This window comes from Leptidea sinapis, chromosome 7, assembly GCF_905404315.1.
Source record: "Leptidea sinapis chromosome 7, ilLepSina1.1, whole genome shotgun sequence".
In the NCBI taxonomy this organism is placed as follows: domain Eukaryota; kingdom Metazoa; phylum Arthropoda; class Insecta; order Lepidoptera; family Pieridae; genus Leptidea; species Leptidea sinapis.
This window is the reverse complement of record NC_066271.1, coordinates 10117974-10130700: the sequence shown is the minus strand read 5'-3', so window position 1 is coordinate 10130700 and position 12727 is coordinate 10117974. Positions and strand designations below refer to the sequence as shown.

The following is a 12727-nucleotide window of genomic DNA, read 5'->3' as shown; positions in this document are numbered from 1 at the left end:
GACGCGGAAATGCTGCCAGTATTCTTGGTACACTTCCCCGTAATGATAGTTTTAATTTAACGTAATCATAGTTTTTTTATGACAGTAAGCAGGGACGAGACGAGCAGGACGTTCAGCTGATGGTAATTGATACGCCCTGCCCATTACAATGCAGTGCCGCTCAATATTCTTGAAAAACCCAAAAATTCTGAGCGGCACTACAATTACACTCATCTCCTTCAGACATAGATGTTAAATCTCATTTGCCCAGTAATTTTACTAGCTTCAGACCGAACCACAATTATAATGTTCACACATTACTGCTACACGACGGAAATAGGTGCCGTTGTTGTACCCATAATCAAGCCGGCATCCTGTGCGAAGGAGACTCACACTTTTAAATCGGTATCTATTTTCCCTGTCACCATCAAACGCTCAAGGTTGTCGGCTCTTCTGCGCTCAAAATGGCCGAAATATCGCACTATGCGCTGTTAGCAGACCGTGTACAGACGCTAAGCATCTTTTTGTGACGGGCCGACCACGGTATTCGGAGCATACGACGCCAACACCACATTTCAAGGGGGTTGATTTTCTATCTGCTGCCTTAAAGGTCTCTGCACCGTATAGAGCGATAGGGAAGTCAAGAGAGGTCCTGGTTCGCACTCTTGTCACAGATATTATATATTTTATATAAGATTTTATACCTGCCCGAAGCACCCGGAACCGGCGAGCATGTATCAAAAGAGTAATGAACGTAGAGGAAGCATATACATTTAAGTAAAACACTAATTTTTAACGGATTAAAAAGGCGTAACCGTGTTTTTACAGTAGTTGTTGCGTATAAGTAAAATTTTTATTATAATTTTATTTAACCCAATGTCTCGTGACCTTTTCGGAGCACGTTTTCAAGGGGCAGTGATTGACAGGAATCGAGATAATATTTGTCATAGTTGTCATTATGAAGTTTGGTGCTATTTGTTGGCTCGGAAATTAACTCTTCTTTTTTGGTATGTGTAGTTTTGGATTTAAATTTAGAGATATTGGATACCAGGTGTTATATAATTTTAGACCATCTTCTCTATTGAAGTTTGGATGTTTTTTAATTTCAATAGCTTCACGAAAAAACTAATGTAAAAACACAGTTACAATCACGCGCGTTTTAATCATTTAAAAAGAGTTCTGTTTAAATTATTCTTATATACTTTCAGGCGTGCATTGGCAATCCCACCAAAGTCCGATGGCCCATACCCTCACGACAGATGTCACATGTACTCGGCAAACTGGACCCTGGCTCTCGCCCAGGGCAGGACCACGCCTGATGATGAGTGGAAGATCATACCCTGCAGCAATGGATGGGAGTATAATAGATCTGATGTGCCTTACGAGACAATAGCTTCTCAGGTATATATATGTATATATACTATAGTTTAGTTTATACTATAATTCAGTCGCTAAATTAGGTGCATTTGCACAGCCAGTCCCAGACCCATGGGTGTTGTAACAGGGGACTTACAGCGCCTATTTCTGCCGTGAAGCAGTAATGTGTAAGCATTTTTGTGTTTCGGTCTACACAGTGCCTTAGCTAGTGAAATTACTTGGCAAATGAGGCCACATCGTATGTTTCAAGGTGACGAGCGATATTGTAGTGCTGCCCAGAATGTTTGAGTTTTTCAAGAATCAAAATTTTATTGAAAATAAGGGAAGAGATGAGCAGGACGTTCAGGTGATGGTAATTGATACGCCCTGCCCATTACAATGCAGTGCCGCTCATTTATTGAAAAACCCAAATTCTGAGCGACACTACAGCTGAGCTCGTCACCTTAAGACATAAGATGTTTGCCCAGTAAATAACTAGCTACGACACCCTTCGGACCGAAACACAGTAATGCTTACACATTACTGCTTCACGGCAGAAATAAGTGCTGTGGTGGTAACTATAATCTAGCCGGCATCCGGTGCAAAGGAGCCTCCCACTGGTATTTTGCTTAAATTTATACATTCATTGCAGCTAGACTGGGTGTGTGACAGAGACAACCTAGCCGCAACGGCTCAGGCTATCTTCTTCTGCGGTGCGATCGTGGGTGGTCTCATATTTGGCTGGATAGCTGATAAGTATGGCAGAATACCTGCCTTAGTCGGTGAGTCTTCTCATAAGCAGCTTTTAGAGACCTATTTCAAAAATTAAATAATATGAATGTGAAAAAATTAACAAAATATTATGAATGATGCGGGACTCGAACCCGCGTCTCTCGGGATCCGTCCGAGCGCTCTTACCAACTGAGCCAACCGTTCGGGTGACGCATGGATCCTAAATCGTGGTATGTCTTGTTCAACTCTCAGGTTGTGGCGCCATCTACAGGATCTACTTTACAGTTGATAACCTGCTCAACCCCAATAACATAAGACTATAAAACTTATTTAAAACCATACTTTAGAGGTGTATCGATCAGTTTGATGAGAAGCAAGCGAGCCCAATTTTAAAAATTGCCCAAATTATTGTTTGCATCCCATCTATTCGAAAAGGACGACTGTATTTTCCTTAAGAAACTTTAAGTGGACAGTAATGAGTTTTTAATCCTCTTTATAAGTGCGCCTCAATTATCTTTACCGCGCACTTTTTGAATTTGGAACATGTTAGTGTTCAGCGCCGAAGAAATCGAACGCAAATATTGTTTGAATAAAATATACTGGCTGGTACGACGGCCCATAGTCGCGCCGCCGCCGGCTGAAAGAAAAAAAAATCAAATTAAACGCGCGAACTACAGCCCGCATTTTCGAAAATTTTCACGGATTGTTAGAAATACATAATTATGTTTTGAAAAATGAGTTCTTCAGGTGACAATGAAAGTAAAGAATTAACTACTGAAAGTATTAGAAGTGATTCAAGAAATGTGATGGATAATCTATTACCTGCAAAATTCCGGGAAAAATAAATGAAAGCCTATAGTAATTTAATTGAATTTAGAAATGCAAGAGGCGCCAAAAATTTATGAGAATCAGTGTTTTTGCTCTTCGTCTACTCTTTGGTGTACCTACTCAATGCTAAAATCAACAGTCAGTTCTAATAACGCCGTAACACTGTACACATATTCGAAATTAATAGCGTATCTGAAGAGGATGTCTGATTTAAACCTAAAATATCCAAAATGTTCTCAGTCAAAAATGTGGAGACTTTCCTTAATGAGACACCCGACAAAGTCTTTCTTGCCGTAAAAGTAAGTAACTATGTATATGGTGGATTAGTAAAGTATAACCATAGTGTTGTAAAATGCGCATTTTATTGTAAACTGTACTTCGATAGATACTTTATTCACAATTCGGAGTACATGGAGCTTGTCGCGGCAATGAACTTTTAAGAATATCTGTTGATGATGTTGATAATCACTCGGATGATTTACTGTTAGTAAACTTCGTAAGCTGAGAAGAATACAAAACTATTGTACAGAAATACCTCGACCTGCTGATATGAATACCAATCAGTTTTTCATCCGTAATCAGAATGGCAAAGGATTAAAAAGTTATGGGAAAAAATAAAATTCTAACTTACCACAAGAAATCGCTACTTATTAGAAGTTACCAGATATCAAACTATATACAGGACATTGTTTTCGTCGTACTTCTGCTACACTTTTGGCAAATTCTGGAGCGGACTTAACAGTTCTCAAGTGACATGGAGGATGGAAGTCAAGCGCTGTAGCAGAGGGATATATAGAAAATTCCATAGAGAACAAGGCAATAACATGTGAACGCATCGTGGAAAACATTAAATTGCAACCTTCAATAAATCCATCCATGCCACTGTCGCCTCGCCCATCTACATGCAAACAAGCAAATTCAAAATTTACAACAATCTATTCCTAATAAAACTGTAACAATAAATTTTCATACTTGCCAAAATGTCTCAAATGTTTATAAGTTTTATTATTAGATACTATTTAATTTCAATTTAGTTGTTACTCTATTTTATTAAATAATAATATTACAATAAAATATGAGGTGCCTTTTATTTCCTCATATGAAAAGGAGACTGTATCACTCGGGCGCAAAATATACCTTTGGCTCGGGCGACGTACTTTGAATCCCTCGCTACGATCAGGTTTCTACTAAAGAATCCCTCATTTTGCTCTGGTTTAAAAAAATCACTCTCGCCCTCAAAATATTATTTCACTCCGTTATGATTCCTTATGATTTACAGTTTACATTGCTGCTTATTGACCAAGAATATTTAAACAACTGGGGTAAATGCGGCAATGTATGTAGTTTGTGTCATGTTCCATATTATTTGAGCCTTAGATCATTTTAACGTCTAAATAGACAATGAGAGCTGTGAAAACGTCGAAAAGAATTGAGTTTAGAACTAACCTCTATTTTGAGCAATTCAGGCACACTGATACAAAGCGTCATACAAATCTCGAGTGTAAGACGTAGCTTGTGACGCACACTAAACATGTTTTTAGCGGTTGTCTAACAGCAAGAGACTATCTAGACGTATAATATAGCTAAGATTTCGGCTTTGTTTTTATACGACGTGATTTAACTATATATAGGACGTCATTGTTTTTAGTCAACAACGTTCTATACACACGTAAGGACATATTATTCGAAGTCTGGGAGCGAAACAGCCAAAGTGTTTAAACAATTTAAGCACACTTTTCTCCTTACGGACGTTCCCAATGTTCAGTCTATCTCCGGTTGTGGCCTCCTTGAGATAAAAGTCTACTAAAACTATCGTTGTCTTTTCTGTCCCAATAAACTTATCGACGCTCACCTTATCCGTACACGCTGTGTAGTTTGCATAGAAATTGCAATTCACGCGTCCCAATATAAGGCGATAAGAATGACTTATCGGGTATATTGGTGTCCCAATTAAAACAAAACATAAACAGCTTAAGATGATTGACAGCTAATTACTGGTAGTGGAATAAGGTAGTTATTATCATATTGTATTATTATATTGGGAACGGCCGTTAGTCGTGTGTCAACTGGCACTGTCCGAATCTGATCTGAATTGAATATATGTTTTACATTGCTGCTTATTGAACTAGAATTTTTAAACAACTAGACGAAATGCGGCAATGTATAGATATAGCAGTCGCAGCTTGTTATGGTGTTATTTGTGGTATGTGCCATATTTCGGCGTTTTTTGTCGATATTTATAGACAGTCACTGTTATTAATATTATAAGTATAAGTATTAACATGTATTAACATATTTATGTCTATCCTGTATTCCAGGAACAAACATGATGGGATTCGCCGCCGGCGTGGGAACAGCATTTTGCGACAGTTTCGTTTCGTTCGCGATTTGTCGTTTCTTTGTTGGTTTTGCTTTCGATAACTGTTTCACAATGATGTATATATTAGGTATGTACTTGTAATGGTTAAAAATTATCAATTTTATTCCTATTATTATTATACATAGTTTTTTTATGACTATAAGGGACGAGAAGAGCAGGACGTTCTGCTGATGGTGTATAATACGGCCTGCCAATCACAACGCAGTGCCGCTCAGGATTCTTGATAAGCCCAAAAATTCTGCGATTGTCACCTTCGGACATAAGATAACATTTTACATCGTCTCTATAGCTACTTCGCCCTTCAGACCGAAACACAATAATGTTTGCTGAGCAGCTTCACAGCAGAAAAAGGCGCCGTTGTGGTACCCATAATCTAGCCGGCATCTTGTGCAAAGGAGCCTCCCACTGGGACAGGCCATTAGTCTCCTCTTTAATACAGTATATTCTTTATTACTTTTATATGAAATATTTGATATTGTTTAAACACGATTCATATATTGGATGCAGCACCTTACAAACTTGTTATGTATATTACAGCCATTGTAAAATACTGTATTTGATTGAAAAGAGTGGCCGTAGAGTTTTTTGTATATTCTTCTCACGGGCTCAACTTTTTATTTCAGAGATAGGTAGATTCAGTAATTTAAAAGAAATATTTATAGCGACGATTCAAAAGCGCTTTAATTTATTTTTGATTTCGGTCAACAGATCAGCCTAGCTATCCAATACTGCAAGTTTTTTACTAATATAATAATAACAGCTTAAATTTTTCCAGTTTTAGAGTACGTGGGCCCAAAATGGCGTACATTCGTGGCTAACATGTCTATTGCGATATTCTTCACTCTGGGAGCATCTTTACTGCCGTGGATAGCTCTATGGGCGGCAGATTGGAGGAAATACGCGCTTGGGATAAGTCTGCCTTTTATTTTTGCCGCGGCGACGCCTTGGTTGGTTCCAGAAAGTGCTAGGTAATTAAAGTATTTATTATAGATCTTCTGGGAAATATACATTTTTTTACCAATATTAGTGTTAGGAGTTTCCACCACCACCACCACCAAATCAGCTGGAAGACGTCCACTGTTGGACAAATGCCTCCACCAAAAGGCGGTTTGCCATAATTACCACGCTTGGCAGGCGGGTTCGCAATAACAGTTGATGATGGTGCTCTCTTGGAAGGATGGTGCTGCCTATTCTCTGTTCTTTGTATCCCTTAGTCGCCTCTTACGACACCCACGGGAGATCATGGGGTGGTGCTATTCTAGTGCATCACCACACGCAAATAATTAGAGTTAACGCTTATGTTATCCTTATAGCTCATCGCTTGAGTTGCTCTGAAATATTGACTTTGATAATAAAAATCATTAAGTTCTTACGTCATACTATTTAATTTTTATGGAAAAGGACGACAAACGAGCGTATGGGTCACCTGATTTTAAGTGATCACCGCCGCTCACATTCTCTTGCAACACCAAAGGAATCACAGGAGCATTACCGGCCCTTAAAAAAGGTGTACGCGCTTTTTTTAAAGTACCCATGTCGTATTGTCCCAGAAACCCCGCACAAGGAAGTTCATTCCACAGCTTTGTAGTACGTGGAAGAAAGCTTCTTGAAACCCGCATTGTGTAGGACCGCCACGCATCCAGATGGTGGGGATGATATCCTAATTTGTCGCGTGTCGTGCGAAGGTGTAATTCGGCGGAATACTAATCTAATATTTGTTATCACAGATGGCTGCTGTCTCAAGGTAAAACAGACAAAGCACTGATTATAATGAAGAAGTTCGAAAGAATCAACAAGACACACATTCCGGATAAAGTCCTGAGCGAGTTTACTGTGAGTTTAAATTCAAATATTTTAATTCAAATAGTATATAAAATCACTTATTGAATTAAAAACGTACCATTCCAAAAGTTAAGCCTAAGATCTGAGAAGAACGGGCGCAACAAACTCAGCGGGTTTTTTTTAAATAAAAATATGGTTACAATGTAAAATCGTACAATAAAATATATTATTTAATAGCCCGTGGGCGGTCACGAAATTATGTTATAGTTACCTTTACCACACAAACGTTTTTTAATAATTCTTTTGAATTTCGTATTACGTTTGTTTTGAACATTATCTGGGGTCTTGTTGTAAAAGCATATACAACACCCCACAAAAGACTCATTCGATTTAGCCGAGTAGTAGGCATTATAAGTTTATCTTTGTTCCTGGTTATGACAGTTTCTAGCAAATTCACTTAAGTGCCTATGAAATTAATATTATCAAGAATATATTGAGAGGCAACAGTCAAGATGTTTATTTCTTTAAATTTAGCTCTCAATGAGTCCTTAGGACCTATACTAGCGGCACGTTATGATGGCCGTTTTGACATATTATAATAGTGATGTGAAATGTCAATTTATTCTCGAAAAAAATATAATCAAATCTATTAGTGATTTTTGCAAGTAGTACCTGAATAAAAAGTTTTAATAAAATAAAAATATAAATGTTTACTATATTTGAACGAACTGAATATTGGAATGAAAATGAATATACATACTTTATATGAATACAAAAAGAGATCAAAAAAGGTGTAACAAAAGACCTGATTTAATCAGATTCGTCCATACTGCTATTTTCACTGTCGTCACTGCTATCATCACCTACATTAATTATAAGTTCGTTTTCTAAAATATTATCTATTTTCACATCTATTTCGGGGTTCTGTATTGTGTCTTGCAGCATATTCCTTAATTTGAGCCCACATCAACTCAATTACATTATATTCACAATGATAAGGCGGTAACCGTATAACTCTGTGCCCATGTTCTAACGTTTAACATTTCGTCAATGACGTATCGGATATTGGTTGGTTTGTTTTCTTTTAAAATACGTACTAATTCCGCTTTTAACATATTTATGTCTGCGTCGACGCCATTTTTTTGAAGCTATGCGACGTGTCATTACGATGTCAGCTTTCTTTGTGGATTGGGCAGGTGACATGTCAATTTGCATCGAGTGGTATGGGGCGTTGTCCATAATTATAATAGATGGTTCAGGGAGGCTACACAACATTGAGATAAACCATTCAGTAAACTTTTCTCCATTCATTTCTTCATGATAGTCTCCAGTGGTTTTTGACGCAAAAGCCATTAGAGAACCTTCGACAAACCCGTTGATGGTTTCGGCGTGACAAATTATAAGTCGCGATCCTTTTCCAACTGGAACTTTGGATATAGATGCTGCAGTGTCATCGGTCCAAGAACGGTTTACAGAATGGTTAGCATTAAGCCATGTTTCATTCAAAAACACAACATTTAGCCAATTTTAAATTTCTTTCACTTGCCGTAAAAAACTATATCTTGCCATCACGATATCAAATCTTTCCATCAATATTTTGCGTTTGTTGCATTGTTTGTATCGAAATCCAACGGTCTTCAAAATCTTTGTTAAAGAACTTTCCCCACCGAAGAATAATCAAGGTTCCTTTAGTGATTGCACTAACTTTTTTCTTGTTGGATACTCCTTCCGTATATAGTAGCCGTAAACATGTCTTCGGATGGCATCAGCATCAAAGCTATCGATGCCTACGACTGGTTTTACTCGTTTTCTCTTTTTTGGTGTGTGAAGTTTATTTTCTTCTGCGCCAGTCTCGCCATATTTTTCTTTAGTTATTCGTCTAACAGTTCGTTGTCCAATATTAAGCGCATCAGCTACGCGTTCAACCACTGACGTTACAGGTAAAATTGGCCCTCCATTTTGAGATTCACGATCGAAATAGTTACAAAGGCGTATAATTCACGTGTCTGACTGCTTAGAATAGTTCTCTGCGCACGTTCGGCCATATCGACTAAAACCACAACAAAATGCGTAAACAGAGTCCAAATTAACGAGCAAGGGTCAACAGTAATGCAGTATCAATCCGAAATCCAAAGCTAGATCAAAACTATATCACAATCGCAGTGCACTCACAATTTGTACTTTTCGAAGCAACGTCAAGTCAAAACTGCTTTGTTTTGCATTGAGAATTGACACGCGTTTGTAGTTGTGCTGGCCAGCGATCCTATGTGACCGTATTAGATTTATTTATAAAAATTTTGAATTTCGAAAAACAAATGCCGTGTGGGAAATAAGTACTAATAATTAGAATCTTATAAAAATAAAAAATATATGTTCGCGGGACCCTAATATAGTTTAGAAGTCAATGTAATAAATAATTTTTTTGTCCTAAAATTATACATTCGCTAAATTTTATGACACGTCACTATTGACAATAAAGAACAGTAATTAGCTCCTTCAATGTAATTATTAATCAATACCTGCCCATGGGTGTAGTAAGAGACGACTAAGGGCTTTTTAGAAGTGGGAGAGTCACGCTGTCGTCTTAGATTATTTTTATTGATTTTTCATAATTAAAATAATAATAATCACAACACAACACCCTTACTTCAATCTATAATACAGAAAAAAAAATCGTAGTGAATAAACTTTTTTTATTATTAACTTTTTGCCATTTGGCTACGGAACAGTAAACATATTTAGGGTTCCGTAGCCAAATGGCAAAAAACGGAACGCTTATAGATTCGTCATGTCTGTCTGGCTGTCCGTGTATGTCACAGCGATTTTTTACCAAAACTATAAGAACTAGGTATACTTGAAACCTTGAAACTTGATAAGTAGATGTATTCTGTGAACCCTATATATTATTATACTCTTTGATCAATACGAAACTTCATGAGTGGACAAAAGTCAAAACGGCCATCACAACATGCCGCTAGTATAGGTTATAAATAGCGCAATTACGTTTATCAATTTAGCAAAGAGTAATAATATTGCTGACATATACATAATTTAATTTTAATATAATTGCAGGAGGCAACCCAAAAATCTTTCGAGGAGTCCAAAGCCGATAAAAGAACGTATTCAGTGTTCGACATCTTCAGAACGCCAAGGTTACGGAAAAATGCTCTTCTCTTGATCGTGATATGGATGGCGATATCCCTGGTCTTCGATGGTCACGTGAGGAATGTGGGATCATTGGGTCTGGATATATTCCTGACCTTTACTGTAGCTACAGCGACTGAGTTCCCCGCCGACACGTTTTTGACTGTAGTTTTGGACAGGTTGGTATATCATAAATCTGCTTTTATTATACATATTAATGTTTTAAGGATGCTGTGCTACGCGAAATCAATAGAGAGAAAAGCAAAATTACATTGTTCCTTCATATTCTTTCAAAAATAATATTAATGATGTCAATCGATTAGTTTTTCTATTTACCAACACTTGAGTTACTTTACAAAAAGTTGAGCTTTACCTAATGACACAGCTTCCTAATTTTACAAGTTATTTTAATAATTGTTAAGTGTTGCAACAAAAATACTGAAACATCACGACCAACTTACAAAGTAAAACAAATAAAAACTATAACCGCCAGTTGCAGAAAGCATATATTTTAAAGTTAATGTTTTTGTTTCGTTCACATGCTATCTTTGACTGTCAAAATATTTAATAAAACATTAAAATTTTTTTTATGGAATAGGAGGACAAACGAGCGTACGGGTCACCTTGTGTTAAGTGATCACCGCAGCCCACATTCTCTTGCAAAACCAGAGGAATCACAGGAGCGTTGGCGGCCTTTAAGGAAGGTGTACGCGCTTTTTTTGAAGGTACCCATGTCGTATCCTCTCGGAAACACCGCACAAGGAAGCTCATTCCATAGCTTTGTAGTACGTGGAAGAAAGTCAAAGTCAAAAGTCAAAATATTTTATTGACATAAAATCAAAAGACTGCTCGTCAACGTCAATCACAAAAAATAAAATTCAGATACAAACATATTAATTACACAAAAGTTTAAACATATTTTCAAAACAATGCAAACCAGTGAAACATCACAAAGCTGAACCATATAATCCATAAAATCAACTATAATATATTTCATTCCATATTGTAATATCGTTTACGTAATCTTCAATACTGTAATAAGTCTTCGACATAAGTCTGCGTTTAATAAAAGAACCTCCTTGAAAACCGCACTGTGGAGGACCGCCATACATCCAGATGGTGGGGATGATATCCCTACTTGTAGTAACGGGAAGCCCAAATGATGGAAGTTTTGAAAGGAGCGCCTTGTGCCTTGTTGCCATACACGATCAAAGGCCTTCGCTATATCCAGGCCAACTGCCAGGCCTTCCCCCTTGCTTTCAAAAGCCGCCGCCCATCTATGTGTTAGGTAAGATCGTCTGCCGACCGACCATGGTGAAAGCCGTACTGCCGGTAGTTGATCAACTGGTGACCCTCTAGGTATACCAAAAGCTGGCCGTTTATTGTGCTCTCCATAATTTTGGAGAGGAGGGAGGTAAGAACAATAGGCTTGTAGTTTGCCAGATCCGAACTGTCCCTTTTTTTTGGATTGGATGGACAAGGGCTGACTTCCATGAGTCAGGGACTACACCTTTTGAATAAGAGTGCCGGAATAAACGCGTTAGCATCGCCGCGGCCGTCAACTCAGGGGCACACGTTCTAAGCACGATTGGTGAAATGCCATCCGGCCCGCTCGACTTCCTGACGTCCAACGAAAACAAAGCTTGCTGAACAGTTTTCTGTCTGCACTGTACTTCAGGCATAGAGCTCTGACACCGCAGGATGGTCGGCGGTGTTTTTCCGTTATCGTCAAGAGTCGAGTTGGAGGCGAAAAGAGCGCACAGTAAATCGGCTTTCTATTTTGCCGTATGGGCCAGGGTGTCATTCCTCATGTGCAACGGTGGCAGAGACGGCTGCTTGAAGTGGCTGTGATCTGCCACCGATCAGTACAACAGAGCTTGGTATAAAAATATCCATGCCCTGCAGTATCACATCGGCTTCTGCAACGGCGCAGGCACTGGGATCATCCGAAGGGAAACAAACTTTGCCTCAAGGGTAGGATGCAAAAAAGGAGCGCATCCTATCCCAATACTGACTTGTAGTGCCAAACGTGGCGGGTCGCTGGTGGTCTGCGACGTGGGCGTTGGATAGGCACTACACTCCTGGCCAGGCAATGGTCGGACGTTCTGAGTGGGGCGTCGACAGAGACTTGGTTACTATCAGGATGTATAGTCAGCAGAAAATCCAATAAGGATGGTGGCTGACCACATACGGGAGCCGCGTTGGCGACTCAACCATTTGGGACAGACCATATGCCAATGAAAAATTATGCCCAGATCGCCCTGCGTAGTCTGTGGTACGTGACCCAAGCCTTTCGGCATTGTGCCCGTTGAAATCACCCAATATTACGATTTCAGCGGAGGGGATCTGTGCAAGCACGTCGTCAATTGCCGCTTAAACGCAGCCCATGAGATGATCCGTTTCTGCGTTACCACTACGGTCCTCTAAATCTACGCGAAGCCAGAGAGTAGACAGGTCCCTACCCTCAAAATTGCCGAGACGGCGACAGCAGATATCCTGCCTAACGTACACACATACCCCGACATA

The 12727-nt window shown here is 38.8% G+C and overlaps 1 protein-coding gene across 1 annotated transcript in view; it reads left to right on the top strand.

Moving 5' to 3' along the window:
• The window catches only part of LOC126965450 (organic cation transporter protein-like), a 52305-nt gene that overhangs the window by 32166 nt on the left and 7412 nt on the right, over nucleotides 1–12727 (top strand). The window contains exons 3-8 of the mRNA XM_050809075.1: nucleotides 1188–1380; nucleotides 1988–2117; nucleotides 5214–5342; nucleotides 6051–6243; nucleotides 7003–7108; nucleotides 10130–10380. Coding sequence (XP_050665032.1) covers nucleotides 1188–1380; nucleotides 1988–2117; nucleotides 5214–5342; nucleotides 6051–6243; nucleotides 7003–7108; nucleotides 10130–10380 — 1002 coding nt within the window. The remainder of the gene's footprint in view (nucleotides 1–1187; nucleotides 1381–1987; nucleotides 2118–5213; nucleotides 5343–6050; nucleotides 6244–7002; nucleotides 7109–10129; nucleotides 10381–12727) is intronic.